General features: G+C 51.2%; 8 protein-coding genes and 1 pseudogene across 8 annotated transcripts, besides 32 other annotated features; all 9 read right to left on the reverse strand.

Moving 5' to 3' along the window:
* Positions 1–24: part of a microsatellite that runs on past the window's edge.
* Positions 1–12,821: part of a sequence feature (areas not merged during assembly with more than two copies in the genome that could not be assigned to a particular haplotype) that runs on past the window's edge.
* Positions 497–2,776, reverse strand: Tc00.1047053511859.100 (annotated as a pseudogene).
* Positions 3,957–3,977: a sequence feature (AT_rich).
* Positions 4,699–4,786: a sequence feature (A-rich).
* On the reverse strand, positions 4,873–5,973 carry Tc00.1047053511859.120 (mucin-like glycoprotein, putative; the record flags this gene model as incomplete). The annotated part of the gene is made up of 1 exon (XM_810214.1): positions 4,873–5,973. The coding sequence occupies one exon, from the start codon at positions 5,971–5,973 to the stop codon at positions 4,873–4,875; it is 1,101 nt and encodes a 366-aa protein (XP_815307.1).
* Positions 7,505–7,569: a sequence feature (A-rich).
* Positions 7,656–8,771, reverse strand: Tc00.1047053511859.130 (mucin-like glycoprotein, putative; the record flags this gene model as incomplete). The annotated part of the gene is made up of 1 exon (XM_810215.1): positions 7,656–8,771. The coding sequence occupies one exon, from the start codon at positions 8,769–8,771 to the stop codon at positions 7,656–7,658; it is 1,116 nt and encodes a 371-aa protein (XP_815308.1).
* On the reverse strand, positions 9,075–9,659 carry Tc00.1047053511859.140 (uncharacterized protein; the record flags this gene model as incomplete). Its single annotated transcript, XM_810216.1, has 1 exon — positions 9,075–9,659. The coding sequence occupies one exon, from the start codon at positions 9,657–9,659 to the stop codon at positions 9,075–9,077; it is 585 nt and encodes a 194-aa protein (XP_815309.1).
* Positions 10,302–10,389: a sequence feature (A-rich).
* Positions 10,476–11,591, reverse strand: Tc00.1047053511859.150 (mucin-like glycoprotein, putative; the record flags this gene model as incomplete). The annotated part of the gene is made up of 1 exon (XM_810217.1): positions 10,476–11,591. One exon carries the CDS (start codon positions 11,589–11,591, stop codon positions 10,476–10,478), a length of 1,116 nt encoding a protein of 371 aa, XP_815310.1.
* Tc00.1047053511859.161 (uncharacterized protein) lies at positions 12,307–13,254 on the reverse strand (the record flags this gene model as incomplete). Its single annotated transcript, XM_810221.1, has 1 exon — positions 12,307–13,254. The coding sequence occupies one exon, from the start codon at positions 13,252–13,254 to the stop codon at positions 12,307–12,309; it is 948 nt and encodes a 315-aa protein (XP_815314.1).
* Positions 12,822–13,727: a sequence feature (heterozygous, non-Esmeraldo-like haplotype).
* Positions 13,728–13,924: a sequence feature (haploid, non-Esmeraldo-like haplotype).
* Positions 13,925–14,161: a sequence feature (areas merged during assembly that could not be assigned to a particular haplotype. This can correspond to areas where the two haplotypes were merged or to regions with more than two copies in the genome that were merged during assembly.).
* Positions 14,162–14,212: a sequence feature (haploid, non-Esmeraldo-like haplotype).
* Positions 14,213–14,973: a sequence feature (heterozygous, non-Esmeraldo-like haplotype).
* Positions 14,349–14,377: a sequence feature (AT_rich).
* Positions 14,599–14,652: a sequence feature (T-rich).
* Positions 14,969–15,040: a sequence feature (T-rich).
* Positions 14,974–15,791: a sequence feature (areas merged during assembly that could not be assigned to a particular haplotype. This can correspond to areas where the two haplotypes were merged or to regions with more than two copies in the genome that were merged during assembly.).
* Positions 15,060–15,084: a microsatellite.
* Positions 15,186–16,106, reverse strand: Tc00.1047053511859.170 (NADH-cytochrome B5 reductase, putative; the record flags this gene model as incomplete). Its single annotated transcript, XM_810218.1, has 1 exon — positions 15,186–16,106. One exon carries the CDS (start codon positions 16,104–16,106, stop codon positions 15,186–15,188), a length of 921 nt encoding a protein of 306 aa, XP_815311.1.
* Positions 15,792–18,725: a sequence feature (heterozygous, non-Esmeraldo-like haplotype).
* Positions 16,111–16,135: a microsatellite.
* Positions 16,149–16,182: a sequence feature (A-rich).
* Positions 16,246–16,266: a sequence feature (AT_rich).
* Positions 16,412–16,431: a microsatellite.
* Positions 16,733–16,761: a microsatellite.
* Positions 16,860–16,957: a sequence feature (CT-rich).
* Positions 17,114–17,143: a microsatellite.
* Tc00.1047053511859.180 (proteasome regulatory ATPase subunit 2, putative) lies at positions 17,161–18,474 on the reverse strand (the record flags this gene model as incomplete). The annotated part of the gene is made up of 1 exon (XM_810219.1): positions 17,161–18,474. The coding sequence occupies one exon, from the start codon at positions 18,472–18,474 to the stop codon at positions 17,161–17,163; it is 1,314 nt and encodes a 437-aa protein (XP_815312.1).
* Positions 18,726–19,473: a sequence feature (haploid, non-Esmeraldo-like haplotype).
* Positions 18,817–18,856: a microsatellite.
* Positions 18,950–18,975: a microsatellite.
* Positions 19,382–19,455: a sequence feature (A-rich).
* Positions 19,474–21,011: a sequence feature (areas not merged during assembly with more than two copies in the genome that could not be assigned to a particular haplotype).
* Positions 20,041–21,135, reverse strand: Tc00.1047053511859.200 (hypothetical protein, conserved; the record flags this gene model as incomplete). The annotated part of the gene is made up of 1 exon (XM_810220.1): positions 20,041–21,135. One exon carries the CDS (start codon positions 21,133–21,135, stop codon positions 20,041–20,043), a length of 1,095 nt encoding a protein of 364 aa, XP_815313.1.
* Positions 21,012–22,510: a sequence feature (heterozygous, Esmeraldo-like haplotype).
* Positions 21,629–21,911: a mobile genetic element.
* Positions 21,629–22,510: a mobile genetic element.

A 22,510-nucleotide genomic window follows, 5' to 3' on the forward strand; every position in this document is an offset into this window, starting at 1 on the left:
AAAAACAAAAAAAAAAAAGAAACATCTCTCAGCAAAAGTTTTCATTTCACGTGTCCCAAAGCACAGGGGGGATAGGTGCCCACATATATTGCAAGCACAAACAAAAAAAGTTCGTACTGTTCCCCAAGGCCACACACAACATCCCTCACATCCCATGCGGCATCTGGCCTGCCCCTCCAATCCCCGTTTTGTGCGGTCCGTGGGACGCACAGCAGTCAGGCCGGCACCGTGTGTGAGTGGCAGAAGCAAACAAGAGGGAACACGTCACTCATGACGGTGTGTCTGTTAGACGGACATTGGGGAAAAAGGATTTTGGAAAAAGGTCAGAAAAGCAAACAAAAAACACGAAGGTGCTTATTAACCCAACAAAGCACCCGCGCCAAAAAAAGAAAAAAACAGAAAAATAAAATCCTCGGCAAAATGCAGTACGTGCTGCTGGAAAGCTGAACAGTTTTTTCCCCACGGGGAGTCGCCACTCCACCCCCCCATGCCTTCTTCAGCACAGAGCCGTCATGCCCCACAGTTGCAGCACCAAAGCAGGCAGTAATAGCACCGGGGACACGGACAAGTGGACGGTGCTGTCGCCACAACTCGGGTCACCCTCGTGCTTCCTCTGCTGTTTGGCAACACCCGATTGTGGAATAGGGACTGTGCTTGCATTGAGTTGCTCCAACCCTTCACCATACACTGTGTGGTTGTACAGAATAACGTTGGTCACCGTCATACGGCTGCTCTCCGTGCCTCTTGCACTGCCCCAGCCAATAAAGAGGTATGAGATCCTGTGTTTCTCCAGCAGGGTTTCAAAGCTTTCCTCTTCCGCCTTCTTCATGTACAATCCCCTCCCATCCACAAACACGTAGCAGCCATCCGTATTCATTTCAAACGTCACTTGACACGTCGTGTTTGGTTTCCAGTCAAAAAGAGCAGGCTCGTCAGGATTAGCGTCACTAGGAGTCATAAAGCTCCAATTCTTTTCGTGGGTGTACGACAGGCCAATGAGCACCGTGCTGTTGGGGTCGCTCATCCCCACACCCACCAAAGGGACGTTGCCACTCTCCGGCACCTCGTGAATCGACACCGCCGCCGCAAGAGTGAACTCCCTGTTTGCAAAGTGATGCGGCACAGTCGGCCCATTCATGTCGACCGGCCACTGCGCTCCTGCTCCGGCGCCTTTGGGCGTCACTCCATTAACAGCCGCTGCCGTGTTCTTTATTGTTGCGCCCACGCCGAGGTACTCGTCCCGCCACTCGGTCTCAGCTGAGCTGCCGGACAAAAAGGCAACCAGCCCTTTGGTGGGAACAGGACCAGTGCACATGCCATTTGCTGCCGCCCAGCCAACCTTGGCAGTACGACTGCATCATTGCAGGGCGCTCTCCAAATCTGTCCATTTCTTCGCCACATCCTTTACACGCTCCAGCCCCGCCGCCACGCGCACAGCAACATGACCGTCTGATCCGTCCTCGCTCCTCTCTTTGTTCTCGTACAGTGAAAGCAACTCGTCATTATTCCCCTTCACCAACAGGGAGCTGGCGGCAGCGTCATCACCTTCACGGGATATCGGACCAACGCCGTGCACACGCACAATGCTCGTCACCCAAAGATTGAGCCGACCCTTTTCATTGTCCTTAGAATACGCGGGCAGGGCGGCGAGCATCACCTTCTCGCCCGCAATGACTGCGGTGGTGGATCCACTCTGCACTCCGTACCCTTTTCTATCATGTGAGTTGCCCCACACGCGATTAATCGACACACGATTTGGATACCAACTCGCCCCATGCCCATCGGACACGCACAGTTGGTGCTGGCCATCCCCACAAGAAGACATCAGAATAAGTTTTTTGCCAGCTACCCACTCCACAACGGATAGATCCCCGCAGCCCCTGCCAGTCGTGCCATACGAAAGCCTCCATTTATTATCCGACGAAGTGAGCTGCACGGCGAGCAAAACACTCTTTCCATCCCCGTCTGTGGCCTGCAGGGAAACACAATCGTGCCGCCATGAAACGCAACACCCGAGCCTCCTCCACCATTCAAATTCTTCAGGGAGTTAGTGCGACCTCCGGCATCGGGTTTAACCGCATGGGCCCCACTGCATCGGATCTTCTTGCTCTCACCCTCTTCAGTGACGGTCCCTTTCACAAGCAAAAGGCTCCAGTTGCTTGCGTCAGCCGGTTGTGTGTCAGAACTTGTTTTGCCGTAGTCCCCAAGAGGCATGTAGATGTTGCCACCACTCACAACTGTTGTGGGCCGCATTATCTCTGTTGCCTCCTTACCATCCGTAGCACCAACACCCCCAGAAATCGTGCAAAAGGGACACTGTTGTCCGCCATCGAGATCTCCATTGGACCACCACTTAAATTCAGCCGCCTCGCCATAATCCCATCACAGCCACTCACTCCGCCTTCTGCCCTGCACTGAACCCCAGCAGTGGCAAACACACCGCCCTTCACACCCACAAAGCTGGGAGCACGAAGCAAGGTAACTTTCACATCATTATTACCTTCGCCCTATTTAGCAGAAGAAATAATTATCATCCCTTCAAATTAATCAATGAGCTGCACCGAATTACTTTCCTCAGCTTTCCCAGCACCACCGGTGCCGCAGCACATCATCACGAGGAGGAGGAGCAGCACCGCAAAAGTAAACACACGCCGGGACATGTTGGGCCTCCGCGGCTCACTCTCTCCTCCTTCCTTCCTCCTTCCGCTGGATCCGGTCACGCGGCGACGGTTGTGTGTGCGGGGTGCCTTCACTGCAGCAACACGTGAAAGCATATAAATATGTGTGTGGGCGGTGTGTGTGCTGTTGGTCCTTTCAGTGCCTTCGAATTTCACAGTAGCGATTCGCGCTTGTTTTCCCTCTATGTGTGTGTTCAACAAGTGGAGGAGACAGCGACAGCGGCAATACATCAGACACGTCAGCGGTGAGCAGAGCAGAGTGCCCACGCATAGAGCGGAACACGAGACAATCCGGAAGGGACGGCACGGAGGACCATCGCACACAGAAAAGAGCAGCAACACGGCAAGTCACGGCGGGCCGTCGGTGTGTGCGGGCCAGCCCTCACGCAGTGCAACACGCCTCACACCCAACAGGAAAGGACAGACAGTAAGAGAGGGAAATGGATGGATGCCGTCAAGAGGCACTCATAATCAAAATGGTCCGTGAGCATGCGGCCACTCCACGCAGGAACACAGGAGAAAAAGGTGAGAGGAGGAAAAGCAAGAAGCAGCACAAAGCACACGGAAGGAACAAAAGACAAGCGAGAAAACCACCGCCACGGCCCTCACCCTGGCCGGCGACTCCACACCGGCCCTCTCAAACACTAACACCATCGCAGTGCCGTCAGTTCGCGGGTGAGAAGATTCGGCCCTCCACACAACAAACGCGCACACCCCCAACAGCCACACACCAATGGAAGAGAAGAGACACACCGTCAACACCTCCAGTTCAATCCCACGGCCAACGGGATACGGCCACACACCGCAGCCAACACACAGCGCACACGGGGCGAGCAATCACCCAAAGAGCCACACGCGGAAGCGGATCCTCACCCAGCCATGACGCGGTGCCTCACCCCACGCGGTCACACTGAGAGACACTCGCCCTGCGCGCTGCCTCTCTCCTCCCTTCGCTTCATGCCCACGGGAAAAAGCAGCACCCACACGCTGCTGCCACACGCACCGCAAAAGAACCATCCGAATCCACCGTGATTTGCACTCTGTGTGCGTGTGCTTGTGCGTGCCTGCAGAAACACGAGGCAAAGAAGTAAAAAAAGAAACGGAGCATGTAAAGAAACGCAAAAACAAAATGTACAGCGGAGACGCATGGCGAAACAACAAGAAGAAGACCGCTCAAACTCACGATTGCACCGCAGTCCAAGCAGTGGCAATCCACACAAAATTTATCCAAAACACAAAAAAAGCTTTCCCCTTCGTCTTATACAAACCCCATCACACAAAATAATTATAAATAAAAAAGAAATCGTCCATTGCTGTTCCACACAAATTTAAAAAAGCTGCCGGCTGCCTTGTGGCCACACCAAACTGTCCATATATATTTTGCCCACAAAAAAGAAATTAAAAAGGTATTTAAATGTCTTTCAGCCGTCCGACCCTCCATTTGTCCGCACATCGTTTATATTTCATGGGGTCATCTGCGTGTTGCTGCTCCCCTCAGCCCTCTCATCGGCGTGCGAGTGCGGTCCGCAGAGCACAGTCACTCGTGTGTGTGGGGACTGAGAGAAGTACGCAGACATGACGGGAGTCGCGTCACTCCATCGGGAGAGTGAGCGCAGCAAAAAAAAGAAGAAAACACGCAAAACAAGAAAAACAGTCAAAGAGAGCAAGCAAAATTACTTTTCTTAAAGCGGTAGGGTGTGGCTGTGTGTGTGGCGCTGCGGGTGTCTGCCCGCCCTCGCCGCAAAGAAACAAAACAAGAGGGAAGAAATGTGTGCTCCGCCCCACAGGCCCTCGTCGCACGCCCACACGTCACGGCTCCCTCAGCGCGCCGTTCGTCGCGGCCCCTCCTCGTGTGTGCAGCAGGCGAGGCGCACAGGGCCGTCGTCGTGAGCGTGTCGGTGGGTGTGCGAGTGGAGCAGTTGGGCGGGAAACACACGGCACCCCTCGCAGAAGGAGTGCAGAAGAAACAATTAAAAGAGGAAAGAGTAGAAAAAAAGAACTTCCATATTGATTGCCCCCGAAAGCAAAAAAAGAGGGATGAGAGATTAAAAAAAAAAAAGAGTAAAAAAATTGAACCATTAAAAAAAAAGCAACAAAAATAGCAAAAACACTTCCTAAATTGGGGTGGGGGATTTGCCCACAGGGCGTCAGGCAGAATAGACACACACATACAGGGGACGAGTCGCACCTTTCATCATTCGTGTGTGGCTGCTCCGCACCGCTGCCCAGCAGCAGATGCAAGGGCGGTCAGAAGCAGCAGCAGTGGTGTGTGCACCCACGCAATGGCGATGGCGCTGCCGTCCGACGTGCCGGGACCCTGCGCTCCGGTGGTGGCACTGTTGTTGGTCTCCCTCGTATATGTCGGGTTGCCGGACTGTGAGGCAGCACCGGCCGTGGCTGCACCGGAGGACCCACCATTGCCACTGGCGGGAGTGGCTGAGGGTGTTTGCGTCGTTCCGGATGCATCCGTTCTGCCAACCCCTTCGCCTGTTGGCGGCTGCGAAGTGTTGCCGGGTTGTGGGCCCGCTGAGGATATCCCCTGCTCAATAGTCTGTGCCGATGATGAGGCCCCACTCGCAGCTGAACTCGAACTGCTTGCATCCTGCCCCGCTGCGGGCGCCCCCACTCCTGGCACTTGTGCTGCCGACGCCGCTGCAGCGGCCTCTGGAGTTCCACTGTTGACGCTCTCAGGTGCCTTTTCAACAGAAGTATTTAACGGACAGATGCCCGAGGTGCTTCCCGCAGGATTATTATTTTCTGTTTTATTTTCCAGCGACTTCTTGTACACCCCACTTTCGTTAGTCGTTTGAAATTCCATTGTAAACGCGGTTTTATCCGAAACGGATGAATTGCAGGATGCATTACATTTTTCAGTCAAGTACATCTGTTCGGCCGAGAGGCAGAGTGACTCACTGACACGACTGGGATCCTCACTTACCGTATCAATGGTAACAAACTCAACAACTTCAATAGTATCAGATGATGCACCCACATTGTATTCAGTGATCTCCTGACCAACAGTGTAGTCATAAGCACCCAGTGAGCTTACACACTTAGTCCAATTTGTCTGGCCAGGGAAGCGCCATTGCAACGTATTGTTACTGTCCGCACACGAGATCTCCACCGAAACGTTCACTGCAGACGCTCCGGAATACAAATCAGTTGATTTTACAGCAGCCACCGTCGCAGTCGCAGCCGTCACGAAAATGGAAGCGCAGCAGCACAACAACGCGAGGGGCAACAGGGCGCACACTTCACGGCGCAGCGCAGTCGTCGTCATCACAGTAGTCATCATCCTTCCTAGTGGTGCTGGGGTCAGTCCGTTAATCTGCACACGGAGTGGGGAAGTGAATGACAGAACGGGAGAGAGGGAGAGAGGCGCAGCATGGACACAAGCAAAAAGAGGGCACACAGCATGGCAAGAGGCAGCCACAACCCACAGACTGCGAGACCGCAAACGCCCACACACCGCCAGCAGTCACCCCACCATGGACAAGAAGGAGAGATCCACAACCTCATCCTCCTCCAGCCCATTCTCACAGCCAACGGATATGGCCACATCCCTGCAGCCAACACACAGCACACACGGAGCAAGCAGTCACCCAAAGAGCCACACGCGGAAGCGATTCCTCATCCATCCACGACGCGGCGCCCCCACACCATCAGGAAGAGACACTCGCCCTGCGCGCTGCCTCTCTCCTCCCTTCGCTTCATGCCCACGGGAAAAAGCAGCACCCACACGCTGCTGCCACACGCACCGCAAAAGAACCATCCGAATCCACCGTGATTTGCACTCTGTGTGCGTGTGCTTGTGCGTGCCTGCAGAAACACGAGGCAAAGAAGTAAAAAAAGAAACGGAGCATGTAAAGAAACGCAAAAACAAAATGTACAGCAGAGCCGCATGGTAGAAGTAACAAGACTGCTCAAACTCATGATTGCACTGCATCCCAAGCAGTGGCGAGTCATACAAGATTTATTTAAAACAATTACGAAAAAAAAAGAAAAAAACTTCCCCTTTCACCATTATCCTCCCAGCCCCGCACAAAGTAATTAAATAAAAAGAAAAAAACGCAAGGAAGAAGTCGTCCTCCATTGCTCTTACTCCTAAAAAAAAAAAAACACCCGGTTACTGTGTGCTCCCACCAAACTGTCCATATATATTTTGCCCACAAAAAAGAAATTAAAAGGTATTTAAATGTCTTTCAGCCGTCCGACCCTCCATTTGTCCGCACATCGTTTATATTTCATGGGGTCATCTGCGTGTTGCTGCTCCCCTCAGCCCTCTCATCGGCGTGCGAGTGCGGTCCGCAGAGCACAGTCACTCGTGTGTGTGGGGACTGAGAGAAGCACGCAGACATGACGGGAGTCGCGTCACTCCATCGGGAGAGTGAGCGCAGCAAAAAAAAAAAACACGCAAAACAAGAAAAACAGTCAAAGAGAGCAAGCAAAATTACTTTTCTTAAAGCGGTAGGGTGTGGCTGTGTGTGTGGCGCTGCGGGTGTCTGCCCGCCCTCGCCGCAAAGAAACAAAACAAGAGGGAAGAAATGTGTGCTCCGCCCCACAGGCCCTCGTCGCACGCCCACACGTCACGGCTCCCTCAGCGCGCCGTTCGTCGCGGCCCCTCCTCGTGCGTGCAGCAGGCGAGGCGCACAGGGCCGTCGTCGTGAGCGTGTCGGTGGGTGTGCGAGTGGAGCAGTTGGGCGGAAACACACGGCACTCCCCACAGGAAGAGTGCAGCGAAAAACAATTAAAGAGGGAAGAGTAGAAAAGAAAAAACGTCCACAGTGATTGCCCCCGAAAGCAAAAAAGAGAAGTTATGAGAGATTAGAAAAAAAAAAAAAAGAGTAAAAAAATTGAACCATTAAAAAAAAAGCAACAAAAATAGCAAAAACACTTCCTAAATTGGGGTGGGGGATTTGCCCACAGGGCGTCAGGCAGAATAGACACACACATACAGGGGACGAGTCGCACCTTTCATCATTCGTGTGTGGCTGCTCCGCACCGCTGCCCAGCAGCAGATGCAAGGGCGGTCAGAAGCAGCAGCAGTGGTGTGTGCACCCACGCAGTGGCGATGGCGCTGCCGTCCGACGTGCCGGGACCCTGCGCTCCGGTGGCGGCACTGTTGTTGGTCTCCCTCGTATATGTCGGGTTGCCGGACTGTGAGGCAGCACCGGCCGTGGCTGAGGGTGTTTGCGTCGTTCCGGATGCATCCGTTCTGCCAACCCCTTCGCCTGTTGGCGGCTGCGAAGTGTTGCCGGGTTGTGGGCCCGCTGAGGATATCCCCTGCTCAATAGTCTGTGCCGATGATGAGGCCCCACTCGCAGCTGAACTCGAACTGCCTGCATCCTGCCCCGCTGCGGGCGCCCCCACTGCTGGCACTTGTGCTGCCGACGCCGCTGCAGCGGCCTCTGGAGTTCCACTGTTGACGCTCTCAGGTGCCTTTTCAACAGAAGTATTTAACGGACAGATGCCCGAGGTGCTTCCCGCAGGAGCATTATTTTCTGTTTTATTTTTCAGCGACTTCTTGTACACCCCACTTTCGTTAGTCGTTTGAAATTCCATTGTAAACGCGGTTTTACCCTCTCCGGCGGACTTGCAGGATGCATTACATTTTTTAGTCAAGTACATCCGGTCGGCCGAGAGGCAAAGTGACTCCTCATCACGACTAGAAGCCCCACTTGCAGAATCCAAAAGAACAACTTCAATAATATCAGATGGTGTACCCACACTGTATTCAGTGATCTCCTGAACAACAGTGTCATAACCACCACTGCTTACGACAGCAGTGTCCTCATAACCACCACTGCTCGCGACAACAGTGTAGTCATAAGCACCCAGTGAGCTTACACACCTAGTCCAATTTGTCTGGCCAGGGAAGCGCCATTGCAACTTATTCTCACTGTCCGCACACGAGATCTCCACCGAAACGTTCACTGCAGACGCTCCGGAATACAAATCAGTTGATTGTACAGCAGCCCCCGTCGCAGTCGCAGCCGTCACGAAAATGGAAGCGCAGCAACACAACAGCGCGAGGGAAAACAGGGCGCACACTTCACGGCGCAGCGCAGTCGTCGTCATCACAGTAGTCATCATCCTTCCTAGTGGTGCTGGGGTCAGTCCGTTAATCTGCACACGGAGTGGGGAAGTGAATGACAGAACGGGAGAGAGGGAGAGAGGCGCAGCATGGACACACGCACAAAGAGAGCACACAGCATGGCAAGAGGCAGCCACAGCCCACAGACTGCGAGACCGCACACGCCCACACACCGCCAGCAGTCACCCCACCATGGACAAGAAGGAGAGATCCACAACCTCATCCTCCTCCAGCCCATTCTCACAGCCAACGGATATGGCCACATCCCTGCAGCCAACACACAGCGCACACGGAGCAAGCAATCACCAAAAGAGCCACACGCGGAAGCGATTCCTCATCCATCCACGACGCGGCGCCTCACTCCATGCGGTCACAACGCAGCGCCCCCACACCATCAGGAAGAGACACTCGCCCTGCGCGCTGCCTCTCTCCTCCCTTCGCTTCATGCCCACGGGAAAAAGCAGCACCCACACGCTGCTGCCACACGCACCGCAAAAGAACCATCCGAATCCACCGTGATTTGCACTCTGTGTGCGTGTGCTTGTGCGTGCCTGCAGAAACACGAGGCAAAGAAGTAAAAAAAGAAACGGAGCATGTAAAGAAACGCAAAAACAAAATGTACAGCAGAGCCGCATGGTAGAAGTAACAAGACTGCTCAAACTCATGATTGCACTGCATCCCAAGCAGTGGCGAGTCATACAAGATTTATTTAAAACAATTACAAAAAAAAAGAAAAAAACTTCCCCTTTCACCATTATCCTCCCAGCCCCGCACAAAGTAATTAAATAAAAAGAAAAAAACGCAAGGAAGAAGTCGTCCTCCATTGCTCTTACTCCTAAAAAAAAAAAAAACACCCGGTTACTGTGTGCTCCCACCAAACTGTCCATATATTTTTTGCCCGCAAAAGAAAATTAAAAAGATGGTTGCGTGTGCTTCAACCGTCCGACCCTCCGTGTGTCCGCACATCGTTTATATTTCATGCGGTCATCTGCGTGTTGCTGCTCCCCTCAGCCCTCTCATCGGCGTGCGAGTGCGGCCCGCAGCGCACAGTCACTCGTGTGTGTGGGGACTGAGAGAAGCACGCAGACATGACGGGAGTCGCGTCACTTCATCGGGAGAGTGAGCGCAGCAAAAGAAAAAAACACGCAAAACAAGAAAAACAGTCAAAGAGAGCAAGCAAAATTACTTTTCTTAAAGCGGCAGGGTGTGGCTGTGTGTGTGGCGCTGCGGGTGTCTGCCCGCCCTGGCCGCAAAGAAACAAAACAAGAGGGAAGAAATGTGTGCTCCGCCCCACAGGCCCTCGTCGCACGCCCACACGTCACGGCTCCCTCAGCGCGCCGTTCGTCGCGGCCCCTCCTCGTGCGTGCAGCAGGCGAGGCGCACAGGGCCGTCGTCGTGAGCGTGTCGGTGGGTGTGCGAGTGGAGCAGTTGGGCGGGAAACACACGGCACCCCTCGCAGAAGGAGTGCAGAAGAAACAATTAAAAGAGGAAAGAGTAGAAAAAAAGAACTTCCATATTGATTGCCCCCGAAAGCAAAAAAAGAGGGATGAGAGATTAAAAAAAAAAAAGAGTAAAAAAATTGAACCATTAAAAAAAAAGCAACAAAAATAGCAAAAACACTTCCTAAATTGGGGTGGGGGATTTGCCCACAGGGCGTCAGGCAGAATAGACACACACATACAGGGGACGAGTCGCACCTTTCATCATTCGTGTGTGGCTGCTCCGCACCGCTGCCCAGCAGCAGATGCAAGGGCGGTCAGAAGCAGCAGCAGTGGTGTGTGCACCCACGCAGTGGCGATGGCGCTGCCGTCCGACGTGCCGGGACCCTGCGCTCCGGTGGCGGCACTGTTGTTGGTCTCCCTCGTATATGTCGGGTTGCCGGACTGTGAGGCAGCACCGGCCGTGGCTGAGGGTGTTTGCGTCGTTCCGGATGCATCCGTTCTGCCAACCCCTTCGCCTGTTGGCGGCTGCGAAGTGTTGCCGGGTTGTGGGCCCGCTGAGGATATCCCCTGCTCAATAGTCTGTGCCGATGATGAGGCCCCACTCGCAGCTGAACTCGAACTGCCTGCATCCTGCCCCGCTGCGGGCGCCTCCACTCCTGTCACTTGTGCTGCCGACGCCGCTGCAGCGGCCTCTGGAGTTTCACTTTTGACGCTCTCAGGTGCCTTTTCAACAGAAGTCTTTAACGGACAGATGCCCGAGGTGCTTCCCGCAGGAGCATTATTTTCTGTTTTATTTTTCAGCGACTTCTTGTACACCCCACTTTCGTTAGTCGTTTGAAATTCCATTGTAAACGCGGTTTTACCCTCTCCGGCGGACTTGCAGGATGCATTACATTTTTTAGTCAAGTACATCCGGTCGGCCGAGAGGCAAAGTGACTCATCATCACGACTAGAAGCCCCACTTGTAGAATCCAAAAGAACAACTTCAATAATATCAGATGGTGTACCCACACTGTATCCAGTGCTCTCCTGACCAACAGTGTCATAATCACCACTGCTTACGACAGCAGTGTCCTCATAACCACCACTGCTCGCGACAACAGTGTAGTCATAAGCACCCAGTGAGCTTACACACCTAGTCCAATTTGTCTGGCCAGGGAAGCGCCATTGCAACTTATTCTCACTGTCCGCACACGAGATCTCCACCGAAACGTTCACTGCAGACGCTCCGGAATACAAATCAGTTGATTGTACAGCTGCTACCGTCGCAGTCGCAGCCGTCACGAAAATGGAAGCGCAGCAGCACAACAGCGCGAGGGAAAACAGGGCGCACACTTCACGGCGCAGCGCAGTCGTCGTCATCACAGTAGTCATCATCCTTCCTAGTGGTGCTGGGGTCAGTCCGCTAATCTGCACACGGAGTGGGGAAGTGAATGACAGAACGGGAGAGAGGGAGAGAGGCGCAGCATGGACACACGCAAAAAGAGAGCACACAGCATGGCAAGAGGCAGCCACAGCCCACAGACTGCGAGACCGCACACGCCCACACACCGCCAGCAGTCACCCCACCCACTCACCAGTCACGCGAGGAAGTCGGTTCTCAGCCTTCCATAAATGGGCGCCAAAATTCCATTGCCATCCCACACTCAACGGCATGCGGCGCCTCACCCCAACCGACCGTACGGAGTGCATTGCAGCTGCAGGGAGCAAAACGGCATGACGCTCTCCCCGTGTCTCTCTCCTTCACGGCCAAGAAAAAATAGAGCAGCCACACTAAACTGCCAGCCCCGGAGACAAAAGAGTCTTCCACATGCACTCTGGTGTACATGACGTGTGCGCGAAGCCGTAATTGCCTGCGGACACGCACAAAAGGAAGGAGTGGAAAAAAAGAAGACCACCACGACTCAAGCTGAGACTGCAGACTGCCAGAGGGTCAAAAAATTCAAGAGGGCCGCCTCCCGTCGGCAATCGCTGCACCACTTGCTTGCGTACGAGACGTCGTGCGCGATTGGTGTAGCTCACTGTGACGCATCCACCCTCGCAGCCCCAGAGGGCGGAACAGCTACCGCCAACCCAAACCGCTGTCAACACGTCATCGCCACAATCGTGAAGAGCCGGCTGGCATCACACACTCGAGAAAGGGACACCAAGACACACCATGCAACAAAGGGGCACATCGAGTCCGCAAACAGTGCACTGCATTCCAACGCCGCAGGGACCCTCCCTTGCCCTCCTCTGCCGCGCACCGCAACATGCATCCCCATGGCCCTCCCGCACGCACGCACCATCCTCCTCCTCCCTTATTTTCGCCCCACCGCCGCCACGTCCGACCCCCGCACCTCGCAGTATCAGTGGGGAACACACAACAGATGAAACAGCAACAGCAACCTCGCCGCCTGTTGCGCTGGCGATGGAGGTCCATCGCGCAAGAAATGGAGAAGAACTCAGCGTGCAATTGGGCGGCACCGTGTATAATCTTCTCAGTCTGCAAATGCCTCCTTTCTTCCGTCAAGGGGTGCTCGACTTTACAAGTCATTGTGTCCCCCAAGACGTTGTAGCACTCATCCCTTCCCTCTTCGCAGTAATTTCTCTTGTTCGTGTTCTCCAGATCCTCCGTGGAAACCGCGATGCGGTTCGGTTCCCAGCCACTGCTGTCAATCTGTGTGGCGACGGTGTACGCCTGCAACGCGCCCCGCCTCCTCACCGTGTCAAATCCACGGCGAAGCTCCAGAGCGGGTGCAGCGACAATACACCCCGCTGGCGCAGTACACCAGCAGCAACACCACCAGTGGGAGAAGCGGCGTGGCGTGGCTGGCGAATGGTCTGAGCAAATCGCATTTATTGGTTTCGTGTGAGTGGCAGCAGCAGCAGTGCAGCCTGACTGCGGGAGGAGAGAGAGACAAAGGAAAAAAGGCGGAATAAGAAGGAAATGGCTTCGTACTAGTATTGCGTCAGGATGAAGCACAAAAAGCGGAGTAGCAGGAGAAAACAAAGACAGCCATACACACCGCGTGCGCAGCAATTCCTTTGTACCGTTCATCTCTTAAATGGTGCGGGGGGGATTGTCCTTTATTTCCCCTCCCCTTTCTACCCCCAAAAGATAAAAATTCGGAGAAAAAAAGGTGTGCCAGAATTGTCTTTTCTTCATGCTCTAAACGAATTGTTTTGTGTTTTAGTTGGAAAGATACGCCAATTGATTCATACCTCCTTGTAAGGACTTCGTGTTCTCCCATTGGCGTAACGTCTCATCCGCCCCTTAGCCACGCTGAACCGCGCCTCTCCGCAGGCAGCTGTTTCGAACATTGTTAACCCAAACTTGATTCATCACCCTTCCTACAGCCGCAAACTGCGATTTTTCCATCTCGGGGTCTTTCACTTTGGCTTTCGTGATGGTGTGAAAGATTTAAGGGCCTCATTCGTAGCCCCTGCGGAGGCAATTCAACTCCGCTAGATCATCGGGCTCATCCCGGCAACGGCGACTCGCCAACACGTCTATGCAGAAGAAAATCATTTCGCTGAAACGCGTTTTGCAGTAACGTCACACGGTGCGCCACAAAACCGTCGATTTATTAAATTTGGAAGCGTCATTTTTATGAGCTGGCCTCGTTATCATTTGAGCCGTTTACTGTCCTTCGTCATGAAGTGAACCGCCGTCCTCGCCACGACGGCATGTCTCTTACCGTTGACCATGCGCCCAAGTAATGTTGTGCTACATATTCCCAGAAACGGGACACCACAATGAGAGGTGGCAGTTTGGCTCACCGCACCACCCGACATCCCCCACACTTCAGACAAGATTGACCCAACACCCACACACAAGTAAACAAACAAACAAGAAAATACACATAAATCATACTTTGTCCTAACCGGACTCGTAGTGAAATGAGGAAGCGGCAGTCTTTTTGGGCTTCACATCCGCCGGACAACTCCGCATGAAGAGCGGCAGCAACAGCGGGTGGGAAAAAATAAAACAAAAATAAAGGCGCCCACCACAATTCAACACAGACCCTCTGACAAAACAATAATCCAACAATTGTCAAGGAAACGGGGCAGTTAATTAATGCACTTTATCATCTGCTCAGCCTCATCGTGACGCACATTCTTCCCACATTTTTCTGGAAAAAAAGCTAAATCAAATAATAGAATTTAAATATTTTATTTTTCCGTTATCGTCATCTCCCTCAACCTAAAAATAAAAAATTCCCCAGTGAATCTACAACAAGTGCCTTCTATATATATATATATTTTACATGTATCCTTTGTTATCATTCCATGCGTCCCCTTCTCTCTCCTTCCCCCTTCTCGTTTTTGTTCATTAGTTCCCTTTATATGTATTATATATTTACTTTCCATCTTCTTTTATTCTCCTCCCCACACATTATAATTTATGTCTCTTTTTTCTCCCCTCTTCATTCTTTTTTTTTTTTGTTTTGTTTTTGTGCGTGTTTCATGGGCTGTTTGCATCCCATACTCCTCTCTCTCTTCCCCTGGTTGGTTTTGCTACCGCCGGCATGGGCATCCCGTATTTCTCGTACGTTCCCCCTCCTCCCATTCCCTTTTCAACAACAACAAGAGAAGAAGTAATAAACACATAAACAAAAAACACAAGTCATGACTTTGCGCCATGTAATTTTTATGAGACAAAACTTCCTCCCCCTCCACGTCACAACTCCCTTTGCTGTCGTTGGTGTTGCTTTGCCTGTCCCCTCGCAACTGTTAATGACTCCTCCGGTGACGACAACAACGGCTTGCCCTCTTTTTTTTTTCTTTTGTGTTTTCTCCCCTTTTGCTGCCGCCGCTCCTTCTTTTGTTTTTTTTTTTTTTTTGCTAGAACCGCTGGGAAGATATTATTATTATTATTATTGTTATTTTGCATCCACTCTCTTTTTACGTGTTGTCTTTCTATTGTGTGTGAAGCCACAATTGCGTTCTTCAACCCTACTTTGAACTCCGCGTTTCATCCCACTTCCATCAAAAGGAGAACATCTCCTCTGCGGTGTAGCCGAGTTTTTCCAGGTTTGGCTTCACGGCTTTTTGGAGCATCGGTGGTGGGCCGCACATCAGCGCAACGACACGGTTGTAGTCGGAATTCCGGGGCTGCAGCACAGGAACATGTGCCCGCAACGTCGCTTCATCCACGTAACCGGTGCCGTACTTCCATTGAGGGGAAGTCTCACGGTCCAGCATGTACCACAACTTCATGCGTGGATCCTTGGCACAGTCATCCAGTTCCTTCCGCAGGAGAATATCATCCTCGGTCTGATTCGCGTAGACAAGAAAAATATTTGTGCGATCCTCCTTATTTTTCATTATGGCACGAATCAGTTGCATCATCGGTGTTATACCCGTCCCTCCCGCCACCATTGTGAAGGCGTCCGTGTGCATCTTTTTCAATTTGCCCTTCCCGTCCTTAACAGTGTAATTGCCTTTCCCCAGGTACTCAAAGTTTCCCACAGGACCCCGTATTTCCACCATCGTGCCCAGTGGAAGATCGTACAGATGCTGCGATAGACGGCCACCGTTGGGAAAATTGGGATGCACGTTCTTGAAGTATACTTTAATGAGGAAATCCACATGCCCCAAGTCATCGTCGGAGGAAACAGGAGTGTACGCATGTTGCACCATCTCTGGCTTTCCTTCTGGGTTAGTGGTCATGCATCGAATGTGAAGATGTTGTCCGATAGGAAGTCCAAGTCGCTGTGTGGGCGAGTGGAGAGCAAAGCGAAAGATAAAACTGTTGTGACTCACAGTAATTTTATCCACAAGCTTAAAGTTCTGAAATTTAGACGCATCCAATGCCACTCCCATGGAAGAGGAGAAAAACACACCCTTCTTAAAGAACAGACATACCGTGAGTAAAATAATGACCGCAGCAACTACGTACGTGAGCATCGCCAAAACAAAAAAAAAACAAAAACAAATATATCGGTCTATAAATAAAAAAAAATAAAAATAAAAATATGAATAATTCAACGACAGGTATCTCTCACCCAACCTTTCCTTCTTGCAAGAGAGAGAGAGAGAGAAGTAGAAAAATTAAAAAAAAAAAAAAGTACTGCCCTCCGTACGCCCTTCCATTGGATAGGAGCAGCACCACACAAACAGTACAAACACACAGACTGCATGTGTCATCTGAAAGATGAGGTCTGTGTTTGATAAGAGGGAGGGTGGAGTCGTAAGAAGCCACGGAGCGGTGCAAAAAAAAAAAAAAAAAAAAGGAGGGAAACAAAATAAAACACACAAGCACAGTTACCCCACAATGAGGTAAAAAACTCGCTTGGCTGAGAAATGGCATGCATGAATCTCTCTCCCTCTCTCCATGTCTCAAAATCTCTTCTTTCATGCTTCTTCTTGTCGCACCGCTGCCCATTCCAGGCCCTCTCAGTCAAACGCGCATCGGGCACACCTCGCGCAGTCGGCACGTGATACATACGGCATTTTATAACAAATGCAAATAAAAATAAAAATAATGGAGTTTCATGCCGCCCATCTCTGAAGTTAATTGTGTGGTGTTTGCAAATAATAATAATAATAATAATAATAATAAATCCAAAAACATTTGGTGCTCCCACTGCGCAGGAAATGTCCCCACGACAAAAATAGAGTGCTCCTCCTCACGCAAAAACACCCCCACACCCATACGCATTCTCTCTTTCTTTCTTTTGGAGGATTTGTCGTTCTTCCTTCCCTCTTTTCATTCCTGTTTTTCTTTTTTCCCATTCTCCTCATTGTTGCTTCCTTCCCGCACCATTCATACTTCTCTCCGCTCCCTCCTTCTCTCTCAATATAAATATGGGTTTTCTCCTTTTTTTGTTTGTTTGTTCTTTTCCTTCGTGTGTTTGTGTGCGTGTGTGGTTTCCTTCTTCGCAACGACCCTCTAGCTTCATGCTTTCCTCCCTTTTTCTTTTCTTTTCTTTTTTTTTTTTTTCAAAAAATCGGTTGCTCTTTAGAGGTAAAACTTGGAAAAGCTGCTCTTGTCTTTTCTGTACTGCACATTTTCTTTACCCTTGACAAAATCCGCCTGGCACACTTTCATACGTCGATCCCGCAGTGCCAACAGGCCCGCCTCCGTGCAGATGGCTTTAATATCCGCACCACTCATCTCCTCCTTGGCGTGAATAAACTCTGAGATATCCACATCCTCGGCTAGCGACATACGACTGGTGTGAATCTCAAATATCATTTTTTTCGTCTTTTCATCGGGAAACGGAAATTCAATTTTCCTGTCAATGCGACCAGGCCGAATAAGAGCCGGGTCCAGCGTCTCAATGCGATTTGTCGCCATGATGACCTTTACATCATTCGAGCTGTCAAACCCATCGAGCTGAGTCAACAATTCCAACATTGTGCGTTGTACCTCCTTCGCACCGCTGCTGTCCGTGTCGTACCGTTTGGTTCCAATGGCGTCGATCTCATCAATAAAAACAATAGAAGGACTGTTTTCTTCCGCAACACGGAACAACTCCCGCACCAACTTTGGACCGTCACCAGAGTACTTTTGAATGAGTTCAGATCCCACTACACGTAGGAACGTCGCACTTGTTTGATTTGCAACCGCCTTGGCTAGAAGTGTCTTGCCAGTACCCGGCACACCGTACAGGATGACACCCTTCGGTGGTTTAATGCCCACCTCGTCATAAAGCTCTGGATGGGACAATGGAAACTCCACCGCTTCCTTAATTTCCTGAATTTGCTCCTCAAGACCACCAATATCAGCGTACGTCTCCTGCGGTGCTTTTTCTACCTTCATGATACTCACATGTGGGTCTATGCTATTCTGTAATACACCCACAACACTGTGCTGGCGGTCGTGCAGCAGAACACTGCAACCAAGCTCCAGCTTCTCCTTGTCTACAAAAGAAAGCATGGGAACATAATACTCGGACCCGGCGGTAGAAACAATAGCATGTGTATCGTCAATGACTTCCTCAAGTGTCCCCACCTCCAGCGGCATCCCGCGCAACGCATCCACCCTACTGAGTTCAGCCTCATAATGTGACATCGCACCCTCTTCCAGGTTTTCCTGCGCCTCCCGCTGAGCCCCAATCGTTTTTAAAAGTTCTTCCTCAAGTAGCAGGTAGTCTTTACATCTCTCCAGCCGTAACTGTTTGAGAAGGCAAGCCTTCACGGGATATATCTTTGGCAGCTTAGCTGCCGTGTCCGGACCATGTCGCTTCTTCTTTTTTCCAATGTCAGAAGCCACAGGAGGCTGCCACTTTTGTTGCTGACGCTTCGTGTCGGTTGGGAGTTGCTGCCCCATTTTGTTTTCTTCCGCTTACGTATTGCCGTATGCCTCTGCTCTGCACCCCTCCTCGCCCCACCGTGATGGCAACTCAACAACAAAGAAGAGGCTTCTCTTTAACTTACTCCACGCGATGGCCGTCGTACAATTTGACAAAAAAAGAAAGAAGGAAAAGCAGTCACTATCAATTATATATGTATATATATATTTCTCCCCTTTGAAATAGCTGCTCTTCTTTCTTTCTTTCTGATACCACCTAATTTTCCTTCCCCGTAGGCTGGAGTCAATGAGTCTACGCGCGCTTTGAATGCCTCCTTTGCTGCTGCCAATGCACCGCAAATGCAATGTGCACAAAAACGGATTAAAAGAAAAAAAAAAAAAAAAATAACAATAATAATAATAGAATTCACTGAGTTTCCTTCACATGCCTCTCTACAAGGGTGTGAAAGGCACATTACAAACACCCATGCACATGCACGCAGAGGAAATTTTTTCTCTCTCTCTCTCTCTCTCTCTTTCCTACTGAACGGTACAAAACTCAAATCACACCGGTGTTTCTTCCACCCCGCATTTCACGCATCCATCCCCTCCTCCATGCGATGAATTGTGTCAAGCACAAGTGCCGTCTTCATTCTCAACTTCTCCGACCTCGGAAGAAACTTTTTTTGAGCACCCACACGCATCATCTGCGCCACGGTTCGTCTTAACACACCCGCTGCAAACTCCAAATCCTCCTGCAGCGTCGCGTCCTTCACCGTGACGCCGACAAGTGACGCATGCATGACGTTTCCCGATGATGTCAGCGACTCCGCCACCGCTGCCGGGCCCTCCTTGACACCCACACTCTCACCGCGTGCCATGAGACCTAAGAATGACAACCAAACAGAGTCCACCTTCAACCACTTAGGCCACATATCATTGTATTCAGAAAAAAAAACAAAAAAAAAAACAAACAGGAAATCAAACAAAGAAAGAAAAGGCAAAAACGAAAAAACAAAACCCACCTACATTTCAACTCGCGCTCAATTACAAAAAAATAATCCAACAATCGTAAAGGAAACGGGGCAGTTAATTAATCCACTTTATCATCTGCTCAGCCTCATCGTGACGCACATTCTTTCCACATGTTTCGGAGTAAAATAAATAATGAAAAAAAATACTCTCCCCATTCTAATGGCACATTTTTAACGACTTATTGTACACATTCACAATGACACGTTTCTCCTCCACCTTCCTTCCTTCCTTTTCCTCCCACAGCAGGCTTGCCGCCAGGGTAAATAGGGAAAAAGATAAGATGCTGGCGAGAAAAAGGGCGCCCCGCCTACTCGCACGCAGTCCTACACTGAGAGGAGGGAAAAATAAAAATAACAAAAACAAAAATAAAGAGTGGTGGAAATAAATCATGTCTTCGGATCCGCTTTTTCCACACGATGCTTCCTTGCTCCCAGCGTCCACTGCATTACCCCACACATCTCGTCTTTTTTAAAACTAAAAACCGTGGGCGTACACGCAGGAACTGCAAGAGACACGTGTACATACACACAATGCGGCAAAGAGGCGTAAACAATGAAAAAAGAAAAAAACCTAAAACACATCCCCGTCATCGTACACAGTGTTTTCTTGATTCTTTATCACCCTAGGGACCTCAACGTTTTCGTATGCAAAGGGAGTATTCATGGGCACCCCATCACCCAACGTTGAATAGCGCATCATCGGGCTGTTATCGTTGTAGATTCCATCATCCCCGTCAATTGGATGAAGGGGCTTGCCGTTCACCTCCCGCAAGACCATGTGCACCACCCACTTCGATTCATCGTCAGCACCGCGGCAACGGCAGAAGCAGACAGTGATTAGCGCGACGGCAACAATAACCGGCACCAATATTGCAATCAAGACAAAATACCAATTCTTCCGCACCCACGAAATCTCCACAGTCGGTGGAAGCGTCGTAGTGCTGACGACGTACCCTTCTTGAGTCTCACAGACAACGCCAAATGTGTCTTCGGGCGTTTCTCCATCGTACCTGGGCACACCTTGCCCGTCATACCACGTCGCCTTCTTATCGCTTTGGCTCGTATCCATACGAAGCATTAAGAACAACTGGCCGTGCCCAGGCAACTTATTGCCCCAATAAGCATCGTACCCGTTCATTGGCCCCGCGCCAATAAGCGTATACATTGTACCCCTGAAAAACGAAACACCATGACCATCGGATGAGGAGTCGAGAAACGCACCCTCTTTCCACTTGTAAATACATTTTAACGATGCCCGACGCTCACCACGTAGACACCTTTGTTCGGACGGCGCCGAATCCGCTGTGTACTGGGCAGTCCCGCCAAGGTACGTACGGAATGTTTCAACTTTCTTGGATGCAAGCTTTCTCAACTCAGCCGCGATAGAAATATGTGCAGCAGGTGTTTGATCCGAAGCAAGAAGGCCTCCACCATTAAAACAAGAGACCTGAGAGTTAGTGTAATCAACGCGGTAACCAAAATTGGTCTTAAATACAGAATGGGCGTGGTGGAAATACTTCGTGATTCCAATGGTCACGTGCTCCTCCCCTGCAGCAGTAAAGGAGGGATGGCTGCCCAGGTACTGCAGCAGGAGGAACAGCACCATCCACCGGACCGCGTTCCTTGTCGCAGAGCGCGTTCGAATGCCCATTGCTTCGGCTTCCATAATATCACCCGTCGTGCGGTAGAGCGTGTGAGTCCACTATTTTCGCGTGGTAGAGACAAAATGAAGGGAGAGGCACAACGACGGTGTGAAAAGAGAGCTCCAGGGGCGCAGGAACGCCCAGTCGAATGATCACAATTCTTGAGAGGATCGGGCAAAATGCCACGCAAGAAACAATCCCTGCGGCCTTGTAAGGGGGGAAGGACCCCGGCCCGCAAAGATTCACATATGCATACGAGGAGTAATTACTGTGCACGCAACAAGGAACGCAACATTCCAGCGTCCCCAACGCAAAATAAAAAAGGGATCCTCGTGAGTCCAACACACGGGCCCACACTGGCCAGCACCTTCCGCACCGCTCCCCCATCCGTAACGGTGCATGGGCAAAAGAAAACAGGCGCAGCGCGACCCCGCACAGGGAACAACTTGAGCAAAAGCAAAGGGTGGACACAACAAACACAGAAAAAACAAATAAATAGATGAATAAAACTTTCAGAATGATCTTCTGGGCCGCTGGCCGGATCCCGAAATTGCCAATAGGAGCCACACATGACAGGAATGAGAGGGGGTGAACGGAATGGGGGCGGGGGTTCGCCAAGTCTTTAATGAGCGTTTACACCAATTGAGTGCAGATTTATATATGCATATTATGGTAGCCACTGTCGTGACGTGATCCCTCTATGCGGATTAGACACGCATAATATATATGCGTGTGTTTGTGCATTCACAACTTAAGAATTGGCACACTTTGGGGTCCTGCAGCCACAAGACCCCGCCGCTCCCCTTCGCCAATTCCTAAAGTATAAAAACACGACCGCGTGATATGCCGTCTGCGGAAACCCCGCAGACTGCAGGTACGCAAAGGATGCCTGTACTCCGCAAGACTCCAAAACTCATAAATCCGTTGCAGCTCCCACATCATGGCGTGTGATTTTGAGCTGCCTTTATTCGCCGCTCCCCGCAGCAAAGTGCTGTCCACCCAAACGTCCATGGTGGACGGCAAGATGACGGAAAAGGCCGATAAGGCCAAGCGTACCGCGCGCGCCTCGGCCTGCATGATAAGAAAAGGCCTCCTCTTCCACTCTCCTCCGGCAATTTTAACGTCGCCGGGGTCTGGAATGATAACGGCTCCCCATCCATTGAGCGACGCATCCGTGACGGCGGCCGATGCCTTTTCAGAGGACTTGATGATTCGCCTACGATTGTTCTCGATGTGTCGCAACCTCTCGCCCGAACCAACCGCTGCCGGCGGAAGGTTCGCCGGGGATGTCTTCAGCACAATCCCCGGTTAAGTGCGGATAGCCGTCGTCGCACTGCCTTGATGAAAAAGTGGTATTCGCATAAACGCGTGCGCAATATGGCCGCCGCGGGCAAAAAG

Source organism: Trypanosoma cruzi, genomic scaffold (assembly GCF_000209065.1).
Source record: "Trypanosoma cruzi strain CL Brener 1047053517177 genomic scaffold, whole genome shotgun sequence".
NCBI classification, from domain to species: domain Eukaryota; phylum Euglenozoa; class Kinetoplastea; order Trypanosomatida; family Trypanosomatidae; genus Trypanosoma; species Trypanosoma cruzi.